The sequence below is a fragment of the Hermetia illucens genome, chromosome 5 (genome assembly GCF_905115235.1).
Source record: "Hermetia illucens chromosome 5, iHerIll2.2.curated.20191125, whole genome shotgun sequence".
NCBI classification, from domain to species: Eukaryota; Metazoa; Arthropoda; class Insecta; order Diptera; family Stratiomyidae; genus Hermetia; species Hermetia illucens.
The window spans coordinates 81,040,519-81,060,453 of NC_051853.1; the positions used below are offsets into that span (position 1 = coordinate 81,040,519).

Consider the following 19,935-nt stretch of genomic DNA (forward strand, 5'->3'; position numbering starts at 1 on the left):
TTCACCTCCTCCAACGCCAACTTACCACATTAATAAAAAATCGAGTGTCTCTTCGAGGAATTTATTTGGGCTGCTGGAATTGGAAAACTCAAAAAGCTGTTCAATCACACCCTCCCAAATAAATGAGTTTGTTTGTCTCCTGTTCATTTTTTTGTGGAGCATAGGGCATCCACACAGCGAGATTATGCTCTAAGATACGACTCCATCTACGTGTCGCGACGCGGCCATAAGCTGCACTGCCCCTCAAAATATCTTTACATGGTTTTGTAGGCAGCAATACACACTTGAGCAGTGTCGCGTGTCATTTCCATATAATGAACTCAGGTGACTGCTACAATTTTTCAGTTTTTGTTCGTATCCATCTGTTGAAATGTCCAAATGTGTAGTTGTTTGTAGTTGGCTGCTGCGTAGGCATGTCGTGTCGCGTCGCGTAGCGTATATGAGGTCGTACCTTAAGTTTTATTATCAGCACACTTAATACAAGGGATGAGCTCACAGTAGCAAAACGAACACAAACGTTGACGATGATTGAGAGTTGAACTCAAGGCCAGCGCTCTAGCCTCACGACCACCGCGCTATCATTGATTTTCGCTGGCCACTTCATTTCGTAGGGAATGTTTGTTTACTTTGATTCGTTTCCTGTACTGATCATATCAATTACTTCGGTGGTTTTATTGCATTATTTTATTTCATAATCATACTTTGGGTTTTTAATACGTAAATTTTATAAACGCACGATTCTTTCTATAAGCTGATATAAAACTTTTGTAGATTCATTCATGATATTAAAAAAATGTAGTCTTTTAGGTAATATCTAGAACTAAATTGATTTCATTCAAAATCTTTTATAAAAATTAATGGTAAAAAATAATTTATCTATTAAAATTTACAATGGTAACCTCTAAAACTGCAAATTGTGTAAAAACTTAATCTGAAGAATCGTCGGAATACCTTATAAGTGGCTTCTTTTTGGAAAATGATTTCGTTTTATACTTGGATTCAATAAATTTTCCTGAATTCAAAGGCACGCTTTTCATTGCACTGTCTGGGTATTTTCTGAAATGTAATGAAAAATCAAATTCAACAATTCAGAAAATTTTCGTAATTGGCTGCTTGAAAATTATCAATTTTCATATGTTAAAAAGTACTTTAACCTGATTAATGATATTTAACTAATGATAACTACCTTTTTCCCCTCTGCACTGGCTTCGGAGATACCGCTTGCGTGGGATTATATGCATTTCTGAAAATTATTCAAAGTTATTACTTCGTAACTTATAGAAAATCTATTTGTAGAATTCGTTGAAGCATAACTTACATATTGACTACCTCATCTGCTGCGCAATTGCCTTGTGCAGACACGTTTATCTTGAAAATATCTGTTTCATCTGATCCGCTAACGAATAGAATAACAGGAGATAAGTAATGTGCTTTGTTTTATGCTGAGTGATTACCTTGAAAAAATATCTTCAGCATCATCTGAGATCGAAAGACTAGACAATTCTTTATCGAAAATATCAGTTCCAACATTATCTGTACTCTCCCTTTGTTCGTTTTCAACGATCATTTCCTCTTTCAGGATGAATGGTTTAATGATGGCTATCCGTGGAGTTAGATCATCTGTAAATAGAAATGTGAATAAGATATTGTCCACATTGAGTATGTTCTGAATTTTATTCACCATTCATTTTTCTTGCTCTCATGCTAACTACATTTCGCGGAAGTTCAATTGCTCTTCTGCTACTTGCACCGGAGAGAGGCAATAACATGGCAACATTTTCTTCACTTTCATCACTGATTATATCTACAGTCTTATCCACTTTTGGATTGCTTTTTGTTGCAGGTTGTTTCCTGTAATAAAATCAACTGTATGTTCAAATTGAAAATAAAATCTAGCACAAGGAAACAAACCAATAGTGACTTTTTTTTTTTTTAAAAAAAGCAAAATTGTATCTTTGAGTCAGTGAATTCTATTTATTCTTCGATATGCGCATTTCATTAGCCACATGCTACCTTCATCAGTGAATTTTTGTTAAAAAGTACACATAGTTGCAGAGGTCACACACCCACAATGTGTCGAATAATGCTACCGTTATCTTACAGTCATCAGATGAATGCAACTTGTGTTGAAATGAAGTGGAATATTGGAAAAATCAATTGAGATTTTCTAATAAACAGAGCCATATTGAAATCGGTCCACTGTCTGTCACATGCACCTTTCGCCGAAACGGTCAACAAACGGAGGTCTTACTACGCTGGAGATCGTGGATCGTGTAATCATAACTTTGTATTTTCAGTCGCCTAACGTGGCTGTGTAATAAAACCTACATTTGTAAGACTTCAACCTGAAATGCGTTTGGAGAAATTATGTCCAATGTAATAATATATCTAACAATTCTCGTTGCTTGGTAATGACTTCTTTTAGTAGTATGAAGTAAATTATGTCTCATCATCTCATTATGACCTTTTTGGAGGGCGGACGAGTTGTGTTGTACAAAACATCCTTGTAACTTATAATTGAGAAAAAGAATAGATAGCAGCATTCACGGAGCGGTAAAAATAATAGCAGTTCAATATTTCGTTTAAAAATTGAACAAAAACCAAATAATGCTTAGGTAATATTGGGTTATGTGTCCGTTGACCTCAATAAGTGCTTTGTTGTTTCATTGAGTTTTGAGTTTTTATCACCTTTTAACAGGAATTGCCTTCCAGGAACAAGTTCTTTTTGTAAAATGTGTTGCTTTCAAAAGTAGCTCGTTTCGGTTGTTCAAATTATAGTACCTCAATCTGTTCCGAACTATTTCAACTCATGCCTTCAACTTGAATTCCTCAAACAATAGTAAAATAATGTAAAGAAACTTCCCACCGCTATTATTTTTACCGTGCCGAATTACTTCTTAACAGAAATTACTTTTTTCACAAAAGTTCTGTTATAGTAAGCAGTTGCAAATTATAACCACTTTGATACATTTATCCAAGTCATGCATTTGTCTGCATAGGCGCAGACGATCAATCAATACAAACAAAGTTCCCGAGAAGCAGTGAAAATTTTGCATCAGAAACTCTTCTCCGTAGACTTCAGGCGAACAAAGCAATCTACTAAAAGCATGGGACAACTGAAACCCAAAAGCAATTCCTAAATCAAATCATTGGCGCTGAAGAGAACGGTAAAATGAAAGTTACGCCATACTGTATTTGCCATCAACAAATCTCGTACATGTGAAGTGTTGTGCTAATAGTTACGAAAGGGTTCTTGTGTATACGATCAAATACAGTGTATATATGAAGTACAAAGCCAAATGCGAAAATCTGAGTCTGAGATGAAAATTGCGCCGCCCCAATGTTACCCCTATGTTATATTGAAATCCCAAACATCTAGGGGCGGAAGCAATTTTGAAGCATCAGCATTAAGCCGAAGTAAATCTTTAAGGAGCCATAAACAGCTGTGCAATGTGATTGATTGTGGCCGACAAGCATTTTTTCCATTTGAGTGGTCAAAATGTTAATTTTATAGAACTTTATACTTCGCTTCTATTGTAACGATAGATGCTACCATGTGCTCGCAGCAACCACGTGGGCGCACACCAAAGGACTGCATCACATACACGAAACTGGTTTAACTAAAATAGTCAATTTCTTTGCAAGCCACAATTTTTAGGTACACCGGAACATAGACTAGGTTTTTTACAATCAATACTCGATAGATGAAATAATTAGAATGTATTAATTTTAATGAATCAGTAAGAGCAAACGACTATTTACACGTTAGAGGCAGAAGAGAATCATTTCGCTTCATGTGTTTCTTTCTGCCCCTAATTCATGGCACACTTTCCTCGCTAGTCTTCCACTCCCGTGGCGAGCTCTACAAAGTGGATAGTTCCGCGCCATCTATTTGCTCGCATTCGCAACATTCGAAATAAATTTCGAATGCTATGAATCCTGCCGCGCCACATCACTCAGGCCCCCAGATGAAACCTAGGGGTTTCGGCGATTGATCCCGGAACTTCGTTCACCGTCAATCCACAAAGCGGACACGACGCTGCTTCGGGGCGGACACGGGTTTCAGCCTGGACAGAGAGACCGCCTTTTTGTGTCCACCAATCTCGAGCTGGAAGAAATGTTCTCCCCCCGCTCGAGAACGCGGTACGGGCCCTCATATGGAGGCTGCAGCGGCTTCCGGACGGCATCCGTCCTGACCAGAACGTGCGTGCACGTGTCCAGTTCCTCGGGCGAACAGGCAGGTGTGGACGAGTGTCGGGTGGGTGGTATGGCTTTTATGCGTCGGAGATTGTCCCTCAGCAGACGCACCAACCCCGACTCTGTGAGACCCGATCTCTTGCCGAAGACCGGATCGCTTGGGAGTCTCGGGTTCTCCCCGTATACTAGCTCCGCGGGGCTGGCAGCAAATTCCTCTCCGCGGGTTGTACGTAGGCCGAGTAGGACGAGAGGCAAGACTTGGGAGCAGGATGGATCGTCGCGTGCCATAATGGCGGCTTTCAGCGTCCGGTGCCAACGTTCTAGCATCCCATTGGATTGCGGGTGGTATGCAGTAGTCCGCTGGCGTTTAAAACCAAGGAGTTTGCCTAACTCGGAGAAAAGGGTGGACTCAAATTGCATTCCCTGGTCAGTGATGACCACTGCAGGGACGCCAAAGCGAGGTATCCACTCTCGACAGAGGGCTTCGGCACATGATTGCGACGTAATATCTTTCAGAGGTATTGCCTCAAGCCACCGCGTAAACCTGTCGATGATTGTGAGACAATACCTATAACCGTGCGAGTCTCGCAAAGGCCCTACTATGTCGAGGTGTATTGTGTGGAATCGCTTGGTAGTGCGGGGGAATGAGCCCACTTCTTTCCTTACATGCCTGGAGACTTTACACTTCTGGCATGCGATGCACTCTCTGGCCCAGGAATTGACATCCTTATTCATAGAGGGCCAGAAGTATTTCTCGGTGACTAGCCGATTTGTTGTCCTGATGCCTGGATGCACTAAGTCGTGAACTGCGTGGAACACTTCCTTGCGAAAGGTGGCCGGAATGTATGGCCGAGGTCCCTTTTCCGAGTCCTCGCATCATCCTCCTGCGCGTCGGCTATAGCCGAGAAATCGAGTGAGGCGGGGATGTTAACCTCGGAGACACGAGACAAAGCCTCAGGAACTATGTTGTCCTTGCCGGACACGTGCTGGATGTCTGACGTAAACTGGCTTATAAAGCTCAGATGTTGAAGCTGACGAGGGGACGCTTTGTCGGGCTTCTGTTTCAAAGCATACGTGAGAGGCTTATGATCCGTGAACACTGTGAACGGCCTGCCTTCTAGGGAGAAACGGAAGTATTTGATGCTCAAGTACGCGGCGAGCAGTTCGCGGTCGTAGGTACTGTAGTTCCGTTGAGCGGAATTCAACTGCTTCGAGAAGAAGCTCAACGGCTGCCAAACTTGATCCACCTTTTGTTGAAGGGCAGCACCTACTGCGATGTCAGAGGCATCAACAAAAACGGCTAGGGGTGCATCTTGCAGAGGGAATGCCAAGAGTGTAGCGTCGGCCAGTTGTTGACGGGATTTGTCAAACGTGCGGATAGCCTCTTCAGACCACACGATCTCTCGTGTGTCCTTAGTTTTGGGGCCAGACAAGTACGCGTTCAAAATGGACTGGTGATGGGCGGCCTTGGGCAGGAAACGACGGTAGAAGTTTAGCATGCCCAAGAACCTCCTCAACTCCCTCACTGTCTTTGGACGCGGGAAGCTTGTTATCGCTTGCACCTTGTCTGGGTCGGGTTGATTAATAATTAATATATTGCTAAATCTAAATTCTTATGAAATTTATAAAAAAAAATGATCTAATTTCCAGTGTAAGATTATCTGAACGACTTTATAATTTAGATTGTTGTTGAGACTAGGTGACGTTTTGAGTTCTGTCCATTCTGGGATGTTATAAGTGATCAGAAACTGACCTTCCTTTAAGGTTTTCTATTCTATAAGGGCAATATCTCTGGAAGAAGAAGAAGACGCGGTAGACCCTACATTAGATGTAGATAGAGCGATGGCGTCGGCCAGGACCGCAGACAGCTTTTAGGGATATCAAATTGATAGACCATGGCGCGAAGCCGCATCTGTGGAGTTCTTTATTAAGGCAGGCCTAGACTGGATACCCTTTGATAAGCCGTTAATGATGATTCGTAAAAGAGAAAGTTCATATATCTTTGAATTTTTAGAAACAGATTTCAACTCGAAACTATATTTAGTCACTAAATTTAATATATAATTTTTTATATACCAACCTCTCGAGCGACGGGATCGGGTGGTCTTTCTGACTATAATGTACTGGCTTCACTTGTTTTCCATCCCTAAAAATATTGTACCGTATTATTTCCCAAAAAAATAAAGAAATAATAATTCTAGTTACTCATTATTCTTCCTCCTTGATTCATCATGTGTTTCGCTTTCCGATATCTCAGTACTATAAGACGAAAGTTAACATTTGTTTATCATTTTGAGTTGAATACCTTACCTTGATGAATTTTCATCCGAACTAGTAAGCGACAATGAAAGGCTAGATAATTCTTTGTCGAAGATATCAGTTTGAACATCAAGTTCATTGTTCTCTTCTCTTCTTTCATTGGTGGGTAGACTTCCCATACCAATAGGCTTGATGACCGCAACAGGCGGTGTCATGCTATCTGCTATAAATTGGCAAATTAAATATGAAATAGATAGTACATTTTGAATACAATTACTTTTTTCTTCTTGTGTATTAGTGGCACCTCGAATAATTTCAGTCCCACCCTTTGCGTTTAGATCATTAACTGGAAGCATTGAACAATTACTTTTCTCAGTTGCTGTTGTTTGATTATTATTCTCGTTGCTTCCCATGGAAGCCTTCCTTCTGCAAAGGCAGATTAGGGATTTTGGAAGTTGCGGCATGTCTGGATATATTCCATAGACATTGTACGGCTTTACAAAACTTATCAGCGTATACATTTCGAATAAGGATGGATGTGGCGTCCAGTGCAACAAGTACAAGCCGAGGTTGGTGAAGTTATTTTTAAGCTCAAAGTTGGACTCGACGAAGTGTACGGTTATTCGATTTTGGGCGAATCGACTATGGAAGTTTTACGAAGAAAATCACAAAGTTAAGAAAAATATGCAATAAATGAAGTAAAAGGGAAATTCAGGAAAAGTGATAAACATAAACACGTAAAAGCACTAAACATTTTGTAAATCTTTTCCTCTTTACCTTTGTAGATTCTTCAGTGTTACTGAACGTTCTCCTATAACGATGTTAGCATCTTCGATGCGAGTCGTGAACAATTTGTCAACTTTGTGCTTTTTAAAAGCGAAAATAAGTGAGCCAACGAAAATTTTGAACCCGTACTCTTTCGCTAGTAGGTAGATTAGATCCTCGTAGCCGAAAGCCGCAACATTCATCATTATAACACAACCCGGATGTTTTCTGCAAATTTTTCATCAGTTGATCATATATAAAAATTTAAAAGATTGTTTCTACGAACTCAAATATCTTAGTTATACTATCTCCAATATCCCGAAACGACTCGTTATGAGTGCAGTATGCTCGCGTATTATCCACATATAACTCATCTATTTGGGAGAGTACACAATTGCGAAAGTATTGGTCGAGGAACAGAGATCTACATTCAATGAAGGGCCCACTGTATATTGCTTTGAAGTGCGAACTGCTTTCAAAGTGGAACATGACATTTCCACGAAGTTCTTTACTTGCAAACATTCTCACTCTTATTGCAGTTCCATCGGGCAGGGTGATGACTTGAAGTTCATTGACTTTCAATGTTCTAAAGAATTTCATAGGTATTGGCTGAAATATGATAACAGAGTTAGTTTGAAGTTTATTGTTAGCTTCAATTTTGCACTTACCGTCCTTTTAAGTGATAGAAGTTGTGCTATGTAGCGGGAAGTGTATATGAATGACTCCCAATCATTTGGAACAGTGAGGCATTGATCCAAGTGTGTGATGAAATGAACATATTTTTTCTGAAAATAAGTAAATTTCAATTACTATTTCTTGGCATTGAATCGCATTTGATAGTTAATTACATACATATTCATGGATCCGAATTTATTTTAATATTTGTGGGACCACGACCTTAACGGAAATCTTTAATTACAATAACTTGTCAAATCTATATTTGATGTCAGTTAATTACAGCATTATGTGAAGTATCTATTTTGGTCGGATTCCCTATTAACTCTGTAATAGTTTGATTGAGTTGACTAATTGTTCTAATGGAGGGCATGAATCTCTATTATCCAGCCTCTTTCATTTGTTCCATATCCAAATCTCGGGATATTGATAGGAAGTACTATTATGCGGCTTTTCAGTTAAATTTTCAGTGCTTCATGTGGTTTTTTGAGCTGAAGGTAATCTGGACGACATCTACGATTTTTTTCGGAGAAATTCCTCTCTCAATAGATTTTGAAAGGAGAAAATCTCGTACGATCAGCATAATCTTTAGTGTGTACGAATGCACAAACTGCTCTGGGGCAATTCAAAAAGTTATGGCCAAACCATTGGTCATACGCTGGTTTCGTTGGTTGACGCTGCATCTATTTTAGTGACTTCAACTCCGCTTGTTATCCGAACAGGATTACACTGAAAATGCACTGACAATGTACTGGTTAAAGGCCAAGAAAACAATAAGAGAGCTTAACGTTGCCGATGATATTTAGAGCCAACTTTTTTATTGCCGTAATGGCCTATCTCTCTATAGAGGAATAAGCAAACTATAAATCTGCGTTTCTTTGGACAGCAATCTTTGTAGTCGTGTCCTGGTTTACTTATGAATATTTTTCAACAAGAATTAAAAGAAAAAATGTACACTTAAAAAATTACTATGTAGTCAGTTTTATATTTTCTTAGAATTATCAATAAGTCACTAAACACTGGGTCATGTGGCCATCTATGAAATTTAATAGGATATGTCGCGAACACCCAATTTCATTTGATGCAGGTTTGCAGCAAAGAGTTAATGCATTATGGGAATAGAAGCGATCAAGGTCCAAGAAGTTGATTTGAATGTTATAATGAAAAGAGAATTTATGTCCTGTGGAAATGTTAAAGTGATCGTGTTTCAGATGTGAATTATGAATATTTACCCAAATAGAAAGTGTCATGAATGTTTAAGGAAATTAAAGAGTTCAAGGAAAATGGAATGTGGATGCGTTTCGTTTGCGGTAGTGTGTGCGATTTCACTCCAATAAATACATGAGAGATCGCTTCCATTATTGTGGTTACCTCCGTTTCCTTGTATCATTGAAATGTAACAGGCCTCAGGACTGAGCTGTTTGACCTTCACGAAAACATTGAATTCTAGTGTTTAACCCTGAACTTCTTGGTGCATATTCGATATTTGAATTCCGCTCATGCGCAAAGCCATATTTTAGGACATGCTTCTGGCACGTGATCAGCAGCTTGCACCATGGAAACAACGCCGATCAGAAATGCATTTTTGTATCGACGATTATTCATGGTTGTCATTTATCCCTTCATGGTACCACTTTCAATGAAATAGGCTATGTTTTAATCGAACACCGCCCCTCTCAGCCCTGATGAATGTGAGAACATATAGGGGGATAAATACAAATTCGGATCACTATAAGTTGACATTATGTCGTCAGATAGAACAATAACTAATCGATGTCCCTCTGACAAACAGGTGAGAGTAAACACTGAAGCCATCTAAAACAAAGTCGTCCATAACATCTACATATGTATAAGGGGGAAATAGATGCCGCAATAACCGCAACTAATATCGACAAAACGATATCCTGTGGAGGCGATCATCTACATCAAGCGATTCATCAAATTATGCTCGAGGTCTGGGACATCGAATCAATGCCTGACGACTGACAATGGGGCATTATGTGTCCCATAAGTAAAACGGGGGATATCACGCAATTAGAGAGATATCACGTTGCTGAGTACTATCTATAATATATTCTCCGTTATCTCGCTTGGCCGGATAGCCCCATATATCCCGAGCATCATCAACCCATACCCCCCCCCCCCCTACGCTAAAAGACTGACAATGACCAATGTCCAGTAAGATCACTTTCGAGACTATTCACCATCAACAGCGGTCTAAAGGTTGCCGGTATTGTCACCATGGGAAGAACAAACCGAGATTTACAAATTATCTTCATCTAGATCGAACACGCGGCATGAGAACTTGGGCTGCACATTAATGAAGGCAAGACGAAATATATGGTTGCAACGTCAGCATTAAAAACGAAAGAAACAACAACATCAAATAGCACTGATTAACTGAGAACAATAAATTTAGAAGAATAAAAATTATGAATATATAAATAAATAAATAAAGAATAGAGATTTGAAACCGTTAATAATTTCTCCTATCACAACTGATTGCAGCTACGACAGCTCTTACTGCACAAGACAATGAATTTGCCAGTCCTCATATATTCCTAAGAAACTTGGGTTCTTCGCAAGAACAATTGCGAGCTTTTAGTTCCCTAAAGGAAAGTGAACAATTCCATAGTCTACATAATGACGTGTGTGGATTAAATCCCTCTCAATAGGTTGCAGTGAACGCAGTGCATTTCCAGATTTTAAACAAAGCAGCGAAAGCGAATCTAGTGCTGTCAATGTGTCGAGCGGTGCTATCAATGTGTCGGTGGTACCGTCAAAATCAAGCATCCCTAAGTACGTGACGCGGGAGGTGATGGATAAATGTAGGCTTCTTGAGAAGTGTAATTGTTGAATGGGATCTCTTGAAGCTGGTTACGATGGCGCCGAGAGATAGTTGACATATTATACTCTATTTGGAAACCCATGCCATTCATAACTAGCTCCAACTAAATTATTTGTTAAAAGGATGACTAACGGTTTCTCCAAGGAGATAGGCAACTTATAAGATGCTGTCTGAGTGCGAATTATATTCAGTGTTAAAACCGCCTTTGTTCAGGCTGCTCCCAGGGCAAAGATTAGGCAGCATCTTATGACTTACCTCTGCCTATATGAAACTGTCTCTCGTCCTTTTGTAAAAACTTGGACCGGCAGCTCGAAAGAAAGGGTCTATTGAATACGAAAATGGGAGAAAATTTCTGTCTAATTTGCCCGGTCTGTCCTTAATTAGATACGGCTTCCTCAATCCCTAAACGTGTTTAGGAGTACCCATCGCGAACAGATTCACTATGGTACACGGTTTGGAACCGTCAGCCAGCAAATATTTCCTGAGAATACTTAAGTATTCGCTCAAGATAAAAAAATGCTCCATGCACTACAAGGAAGGAGTCAGTCCCCAGGATTAATATCATCATCATCATCAACGGCGCAACAACCGGTATCCGGTCTAGGCCTGCCTTAATAAGGAACTCCAGACATCCCGGTTTTGCGCCGAGGTCCACCAATTCGATATCCCTAAAAGCTGTCTGGCGTCCTGGCCCACGCCATCGCTCCATCTTAGGCAGGGTCTGCCTCGTCTTCTTTTCCTACCATAGATATTGCCCTTATAGACTTTCCGGGTGGGATCATCTTCATCCATACGGATTAAGTGACCCGCCCACCGTAACCTTTTGAGCCGGATTTTATCCACAACCGGACGGTCATGGTATCGCTCATAGATTTCGTCATTGTGTAGGCTACGGAATCGTCCATCCCCACGTAGGGGGCCAAAAATTCTTCGGAGGATTCTTCTCTCAAACGCGGCCAAGAGTTCGCAATTTTTCTTGCTAAGAACCCAAGTTTCCGAGGAATACATGAGGACTGGCAAGATCATAGTCTTGTACAGTAAGAGCTTTGACCCTATGGTGAGACGTTTCGAGCGGAACAGTCTTTGTAAGCTGAAGTAGGCTCTGTTGGCTGACAACAACCGTGCGCGGATTTCATCATCGTAGTTGTTATCGGTTGAAATTGTCAACGGTCTCAAAGTTGTATTCCCCTCTCCTTATTCTTGTTCGTGCTTGTGTTTGACCAGTGCGGTTTGATGTTGTTGGTTGATTCGTCTTCGGTGCTGACGTTGCCACCATGTATTTTGTCTTGCCTTCTTTGATGTGCAGCCCAAGATCTCGCGCCGCCTGCTCGATCTGGATGAAGGCAGTTTGAACGTCTCGGGTGGTTCTTCCCATGATGTCGATATCGTCAGCATAGGCCAGTAGTTGGGTGGACTTGAAGAGGATCGTACCTCTTGCATTCACCTCAGCATCACGGATCACCTTCTCGAGGGCCAGGTTAAAGAGGACGCATGATAGCGCATCCCCTTGTCGTAGACCGTTGTTGATGTCGAATGGTCTTGAGAGTGATCCTGCTGCTTTTATCTGGCCTCGCACATTGGTCAGGGTCAGCCTAGTCAGTCTTATTAATTTCGTCGGGATACCGAATTCTCCCATGGCCGTGTACAGTTTTACCCTGGCTATGCTATCATAGGCGGCTTTAAAGTCGATGAACAGATGGTGCAACTGTTGTCCATATTCCAACAGTTTTTCCATCGCCTGCCGCAGAGAGAAAATCTGATCTGTTGCTGATTTGCCTGGAGTGAAGCCTCTTTGGTATGGGCCAATGATGTTCTGGGCGTATGGGGCTATCCGGCCTAGCAAGATAGTGGAGAATATCTTATAGATGGTACTCAGCAACGTGATACCTCTATAATTGCTGCACTGTGTGATATCTCCCTTTTTATGTATGAGACAGATTATGCCTCGCTGCCAATCGTCAGGCATTGATTCGCTGTCCCATACCTTGAGCACAAGTTGATGAACCACTTGGTGTAACTGGTCGCCTCCATATTTAACCAATTCGGCTGTAATTCCATCGGCTCCTGGCGACTTATGATTTTTTAGCCGATGAATTGCACGGACTGTTTCTCCTAAACTTGGTGGTGGCAGTATTTGTCCGTCGTCTTCAGTTGGCGGGACATCAAACTCGCCGATGTTCTGGTTGTTCAGTAGCTCATCAAAGTACTCAACCCATCGCTCTAATATGCCCATTCTGTCGGAAATCAGATTTCCCTCTTTGTCTCGGCAGGATGAGCATCGAGGTGTATAAGGCTTCATCCTGCTGACTTGTTGGTAAAACTTCCGCGCCTGGTGCGGTTGCTCCCTGTACTTTTCTAGTTCACAGACTTGTTGGTTCTCCCAGGCTTCCTTTTTCCGTCTGTGAAGTCGCTTCTCCGCTCGACGGAGTTCGTGATAAGTCTCTGCGCGTGCCCGCGTTCTTTGGGAATGCAACATTACTCGGTATGCGGCATTCTTCCGTTCCGTTGCTAGCTTACATTCATCGTCAAACCAGCCGTTCCGACTCCTTTTGCGGCTGGGGCCAAGTATATTTGTGGCCGTATCCATGATAACGTTCTTCAGGTGGTTGTGAAGATCATTAGTTGATGCTTCATCTCCAGGTCCTCTATTGACTGCGGTTATTGCGGCATCCATTTCCCTCTTATAGGTGTCGCGGAGGGTTGTGTTGTGGATGGCTTCAGTGTTCACTCTCACCTGATTGTCAGAGGGGATTCTAGGTGGTATTGTTATTCGAGCTCGGAGCACCATGCCAACGAGATAGTGATCCGAGTCTATATTGGCCCCCCTATATGTTCTGACATTCATCAAGGCTGAGAGGTGGCGGCGTTCGATCAACACGTGGTCAATTTGGTTGAAAGTGGTCCCGTCTGGAGAGGCCCACGTATGTTTGTGGACCGCTTTCCGCGCAAACCAGGTACTTCCAACAACCATTTCGTGTGACCCTGCTAATTGAATAGTCCGCAGTCCGTTATCATTTGTTTTTTCGTGTAAGCTATGGGAGCCAACGTATCGCCTGAATACGGGCTCCTTCCCTACTTGGCTGTTAAAATCCCCAAGTATGATTTTGGATTAATATGCCTTACCATTAAATGGATAGCAGGTTCCGAACCACTCTGAAATACATAAGGCACGAATGAAGATGGCTGCCATTGTTCAAACGGCCGATTTCAAACCTAGACGCTCGTCTACAAACCTCTAAAGGGAATTTGGAGGGTTAGCAATAAGGGACGGAGTGGGCGACCAATCATCTCTACTACTTCTCAAAAGATGCAAAATATCCGTTGCCATATCGAACAAAATCTGGAGCATTCATGGTACAAACTGACAAAGGAACAGTTACAAGATCACCCGTGTTCACTTTCTGAATGACATGACGAAAGCAAACGCTTCAAGAGGATTGGCCACCGTCGCATTTGGTGTTCGAAGAGCTGTTTCCGAATTTTTGGTGCACGACCATTGGGCCACCGAACCTTAACCCGATGCGCTACTCCGTCTCGACTACACAATACGCCACCTTCGACTCGCTGCAAGCGGCGCGGCACTGACACGCACCTGGAATGATATCACGTAGCATAAGTGTGCCAGCATCATTGGCAATTTCCGTAAGCGCTTTCGTAAATCTATTGAGGACCAGAGAGGAAATGTTGAAGCAAACAAGGAAGACTTCTGGTTGTTTATATCAAGATAACGTCTTAATTACATCCGAAATGAGGATATCCGATATCGACATGAGGTTGCACTAATCATGGAAAAAATGCGAGAGAGACGTCTTCCATAGAATGATCATGTAATTCGCGCTAACGAGAAATCACTCGTTAAGATTGGTCTGAACATAGAAGTCGATGGTAAGTGACCAAAAGGTCGGCCGAAACAACGATGGGTTGATACGCTGGATGGTGATTTGAAGGCCTCGCGGCCACATTCAGATCACACTTTTGATAAAATAAAATGGCGCAACCGATCACGACGAACCGAACCCGTTTGTAACCGGGACAAAGACCAAGAAAAGGGAACCTATTTATTTTTCGAAAATGTTCGTCTATTTCATTGTTTATTTCCTGTGTTTGTGGTTGGGAAGCATCTAAACCTTTAACGATATAATTCCGTATGGCTTAGTGGTTAAAGCGCCACTCTCGTAGCGGAATGTTGCGGTTTTAATTTCACTGGTGGCAGAGGGCTTTGTATCGCGAATGAGAATACCAGAGTTAAATCAGAGAAATAATTGCGAGCGGGCAAAATGCTGACCACATTGCTTTCTACAGTGTGCCATAGTCCTGTAGTGTTCCGTTGCAGTCTCTAATTGGATTGATGCGCCTGCGATTATTATTATTGGTGCCCTTCCATATGCTTGCCGGCACCATATTTAGGGCTTCAATGAACAATGAGATCTTTTTCAAAACCAACGGTAGCGCTGATAACATCTGCATGTTTTCTCACCGAGCTACGAACTTTGACCTTTGTTTGTAGGAGACAAGGAGAGTTGTATTGAATATAAACACCAACAAAGTTTAGGATTCACAATTTGACTGATCACAGAATTCTTCCTATTTGCAAAAAAAGGCAGAGCCTCGAAGGCGTTGAGAAATGCGGGGAAGGCAACTATCTCAACACTCCAACAAGATCTAGTTAAAAGTGTTCCGGATCAGCGTTTTTCTGCACTGCTATATGAAAGCAGCACATGGAAGGTACCATCACGGGTATTCGAGAATTTCGAGCCTTCATCAATCATGCCCACAATTTCAAACGAAGAACTTCCATGAAAGTGTTGATCAGAAGACGGAGGTGGGGTGAAAACTGCATTGCTCTGGCGTGTAATGGAATCGACTATTCCAGAATGGCAAAAAAGGCACAGAACAGTGACGGAATGCCTGATTTTTCGGACAATTATGAAGGGAACTAAAACATATTTCAGTAAACCAACAAAGATGTCGCAATATTGTTGACGTGTTATGATTGATATAGGCGTTTATGCCAAACTTATATTAATCTGTGTGACTTGCGGCTAAGTAGCTTTGTACTCATGAAGGGAGTAAGTTGCTCCCGAAATACATATATACATAATAAAATAAAATTGTAGTTTGGAGTAAGTTACTGATCTATCAATTTTAGACTTCACTACAAATAGAAGACAATATCTAACCTCTTATTATAAGTTTGTTAGTGATAGTGCGATTTCCGTCAAACATATCATGCTCTATAGTACAGCGACGTGCAGTCATAGTACACAATTCCAAACTGTTTGACTTGAAATTACTCCAAATTCCTTGTTTCAAACTGTATCAAATACCATCACATCCGAAATGAGGATATCCGCGATCGATATGGGGTTCCACCGATCGTGGAAAAACCGATCACGACGAGCCGACTCTGCTTGTGAACGGAACAACGGCTGAAAAAAAACGATTTAAATAAATCATTTAATGGAAAGCCCTGTATTGATAATAGTCAACCTCATACGCTTCACCTCTGATTTTTATATTATTAGTAAATGCGAAGAATTTAGCCTACATCAGATATAAACAAGTCGGGAAACCGGAAGCTGGACGCTTCAGGTACGAAAGGTTTTGTGTATTGCTTAGTACGTAGCACGTAATATATACGTATATTATGTGAGAATACCCACTTTTGGATGATATTGACATTCATAGTCCTGAATTTGCAAAAAAGCGACAACTTTGAGGTATTATAACTTTGTTGGCAATAGCGCGATTTCCCTATGTTATACCCTATATTATTGCGAAATTTCGTGGTCCTAGCATGAACTTAAGGGGGGTTTTGCAGCCAATTGCTAAAAATTATAGTAATATACTATTATTAACTTTATTTGTACAGATATAAGTATGGAAGGTATTTCGGAGCCCAGGCACCACATAGCGGTAGCCCCCTGATTTTTTTCAGATTTTTCGGTTGAGTAGTTTCTGAGAATGGTCCCCTTAAAGGAATGATCACTTTCAACCCCCCACACACCCCACATTTCCAACAAATATCAAGACTAAGACCGGCTTCGAAAAGTACTAATCGAGACCTTTAATTTGATATTCCACATGAGTATATTTGAAGAAAAAAATGTACGCCCCCTTTTGCATGTATGGGGACGTTAGTTTCCCTATCTCCACCAAATTTCGTTCGGATCGGTTTAGCCGTTTTGGAGGAAAGTGTGTGTGACAAACAGACAGACGTGAATCGATTTCAATAAGGTTTTGTTTTACACAAAATCTTAAAAAGTACACTTGGTTAATCGGAAGTTCCACATTGAATAGATTATTTTACTAGCCGTATCTTTACGGGAAAACATCTTCAACATCAGCAAGATGGTGAGCTCTATTCCCCTTCCTTTCAACAGATCGGCTGGGATACCATCGATCCCGGGAGCTTTATGTGATTTTAATTTAAACAAAGCTGCCACTATGATCTCTGCAGAGGATGTTTCGCGGCTTAAAACTTATCCCCATCTGTTTCACTATGCTAAATGCTACTCGTTCGTCATTCTACTTCAAACTGCCGTCACGTGTTAAAATTTTGTTGTTATTGAACTTTCATTATTCTCGTCTGCAGGTCTTTTTAGCGTATCACCTTAGTTCGTGATACTTGTCTTCTCTGGCTCGAGTTCGTCTTTCGATTAGTAGTCGGCAAACTTCGTTTTTCTTGTTAATCACTTTCAGGGACGCATCATCGAACTATTCGGTACGGTTCGTCCATTCTATATGCCTAAGGGTGTTTTTAGCTGCTCTCTGAACACCGTTATTTCCCTCTAACCAGGAAATGGTTCGAGCTACAGTTAGTACCTCATAGCGTCGTCACGTCCAATATATTTGAGGCAGTTCTTTTTTCGACGAGGACGTGGTCGATTTGATTGAATGTCTGCCCGTCTGGTGATGGTCACGTCATTTTATGTATGTTATGGAGCTTACAACTAAATTCTTGTTGTTGGCGAAGTCGATGAGTCTATGGCCATTATCGCTTGTTCCATTATGAAAGCTCTGCCCTCATGGAACAGTTCGTTGTCAATTTTAGCATTGAAGTCTTTCAATAATATTTTAATGTCATTGGAGGGCAACCCATCAAAAATTCTGTCCAGTCGGGTGTATAATTCGTTTTTAATGACATTATTTTTGTTCTCCGTTAATGCATGGCAGTTGTCATCAGGTGCTGCTGAAACTTAGCCGACTGAAGGAAACATTCTTGATGTGGGTACCGGGGCACTCTAACATCGCTGGTAATGACAAGGCTGACAGACTGGCTCGCCGAGGGTCTGGATCCACAATGGTGGGGCCAGAAGCAGCTCTTGGAATCCGACCATCTACTGTCAAGTTTACTCTGAAGGGTGAAATTACAAGGATTCACGCAGCCGAGTGGAGAAATTTAGACTTTTGCCGCCAGGCGAAAATCCATGTGAAAGAGCCCATTAGACCGGCATTTTTGTTGTCCCTTGAGAAGTGGGACATGAAAACCCTAGTAGGGCTTTTAACGGGACACTGTTTCTTAAATTACCATATGGAGAAGATTGGGGTAGGAGGAGGAGACGGCCCTGCACTTTTTATGCATCTGCCCGGCATCCTCAGATCTCAGACGAAGACACCTTGGCAAGGTTTTCTTCAATGAAGAATTTGCACACTCTCTGCCTCTGGAGAATGTTCTCAGATTCGCTAAACCCTGCGAACATCGTTGGCGGGAAGCCATTGAATAGGCGATTTACGGGGATAGTACAATGGGCCTAACAATTTCCAGAGTGCTCGGAGCTGCGGTTCCCCCCCCTAAACTAAACTTATACCAAATTTCGCATCAATATAAATGGCCGCTTTCGAAATAATAGGTGTGACAGACAGACGGAGGACAGACAGATAATAAACTGATTTAAATAAGGTTTTGTTTTACACAAAGCCTTAAAAAGGACTCTGCCGAATTACTATAAGAACTAACTAGAGATTGTCACTAAGCTAAGCCAATTGGATTCTATGAATCCTGGATGACCGATTCATCGAGGTGACTGAAAACCACATATCTAAATTGCATCTAATTTTAGAGATGCAGAGCCAACCCCTCTTTCCAAGAAGAATAAAATTAAATTTTGGTATAAGTTGCAAGCGATGCTTTGAGATGTTACATCGCCAGAATGGTTTTGCCATGAAGAATAAATTTATTATATTTAGGGCGAAAACTATAGAACATTTGTAGACGTTTAAATTTGAAAACGGAAAGTGGATGCACGCTAAAACGTTTGTGGAAGGAAATTGCAATTCTATGGGCACATCGATCAGTATATTATGGCACGAGCTACAATTGATTTGCCACTCCATGTATTCACTGAACTACATTGCGGCACCAAGTAACGTTTTCGAATGGATTGACATCGCGTTTATTCATGTCTTTAGTGCCTGTGTTTGGCGCCATTAAATTAAGCAACTAGAATGCAAAAACTACTCACACTGTCCTTGACTATAATTTTGTCTATTGAAACGAATGGACTAATGTTCGCCAGCAGCATTCTGCTAGAAAACTATAAACGCAATTATTTGCAAACTGTCGCGTTTTTAAAAAAGACAACATAAACAAGACTGATCACCCAAATGTCACAACACTGGATTCTTGCTAAGTCAAAAACCATTTGGTGCAGGCCGTCATAGAGGGGAGAGTAATTAGTGGAGTACTAGAGGTGGCAAAGTGTGGTGAATATAGAGGGAAACCCGATACAACTCGATTGCTATTGCAAGTTAAATTAACAGGACCGTAAATGAATTTGGTACCCAATATGTATAGCATATACTTTCAAGGCAAACGGCTGGGATATAAGAATAAAACTTGCAGGAAAAGAAAAAATACATAAACGTGTTAGACCCGTCAAAAATGAATTTTTGATGTACTAGTTTGAAAGTACATAATGTAAATTAGGGGAATTCCCGTACCTTAAGAAAGCTTGTTTTCTTTGATTTTATTTGTCTCAAAGTGTAGAACGTCAGATTCTTGTATATCCAGGAGGAATATCGAGTAACAGTGCAATTGTAGTATTGTCAACTTTAGATTAAAGAATAGGTGGGACATTAAAAGTCTTAAGAAAATTTTCACAAATATTCAGTCTTTGTGTGTGTAGTAGCTATTGGGTCCATTACTATTACGATAAAAAAAGCGGTTAAATTATATCTCAAAATACAAT

At 41.1% G+C, this 19,935-nt stretch overlaps 1 protein-coding gene across 4 annotated transcripts; it reads right to left on the reverse strand.

Annotated features, from left to right (window-relative positions):
- Positions 1-675: 675 nt before the first annotated feature.
- On the reverse strand, positions 676-19,352 carry LOC119657696. Of its 4 annotated transcripts, none has more exons than XM_038064731.1 (14): positions 19,210-19,335; positions 8,074-8,636; positions 7,890-8,006; positions 7,508-7,830; positions 7,234-7,449; positions 6,734-7,098; positions 6,508-6,679; positions 6,403-6,456; positions 6,278-6,343; positions 1,682-1,851; positions 1,455-1,620; positions 1,319-1,396; positions 1,187-1,243; positions 676-1,056 (listed from the first exon to the last, which is right to left on the reverse strand). In XM_038064731.1, exons 4-14 carry the CDS (start codon positions 7,819-7,821, stop codon positions 927-929), a joined length of 1,788 nt encoding a protein of 595 aa, XP_037920659.1. In that variant the 5' UTR covers positions 7,822-7,830; positions 7,890-8,006; positions 8,074-8,636; positions 19,210-19,335; the 3' UTR covers positions 676-926. The 4 variants fall into 4 exon arrangements, with proteins under 4 accessions (XP_037920659.1, XP_037920660.1, XP_037920658.1 ...); XM_038064732.1 differs by having other exon boundaries at positions 8,074-8,625; positions 19,210-19,307; XM_038064730.1 differs by lacking the exon at positions 8,074-8,636 and having other exon boundaries at positions 6,508-6,676; positions 19,210-19,352.
- Between the last annotated feature and the right edge of the window lie 583 nt (positions 19,353-19,935).

Coding starts and splice junctions, on each gene's coding strand:
- LOC119657696 (XM_038064729.1), bottom strand. CDS start 19,269: ATGCTGCTGGCGAACATTAGTCCATTCGTTTCAATAGACAAAATTATA. Junction 6,457..6,507: donor TCGGATGAAAATTCATCAAG/GTAAGGTATTCA, acceptor TTCGTCTTATAG/TACTGAGATATCGGAAAGCG. Junction 1,621..1,681: donor GAGAGCAAGAAAAATGAATG/GTGAATAAAATT, acceptor TTCTATTTACAG/ATGATCTAACTCCACGGATA.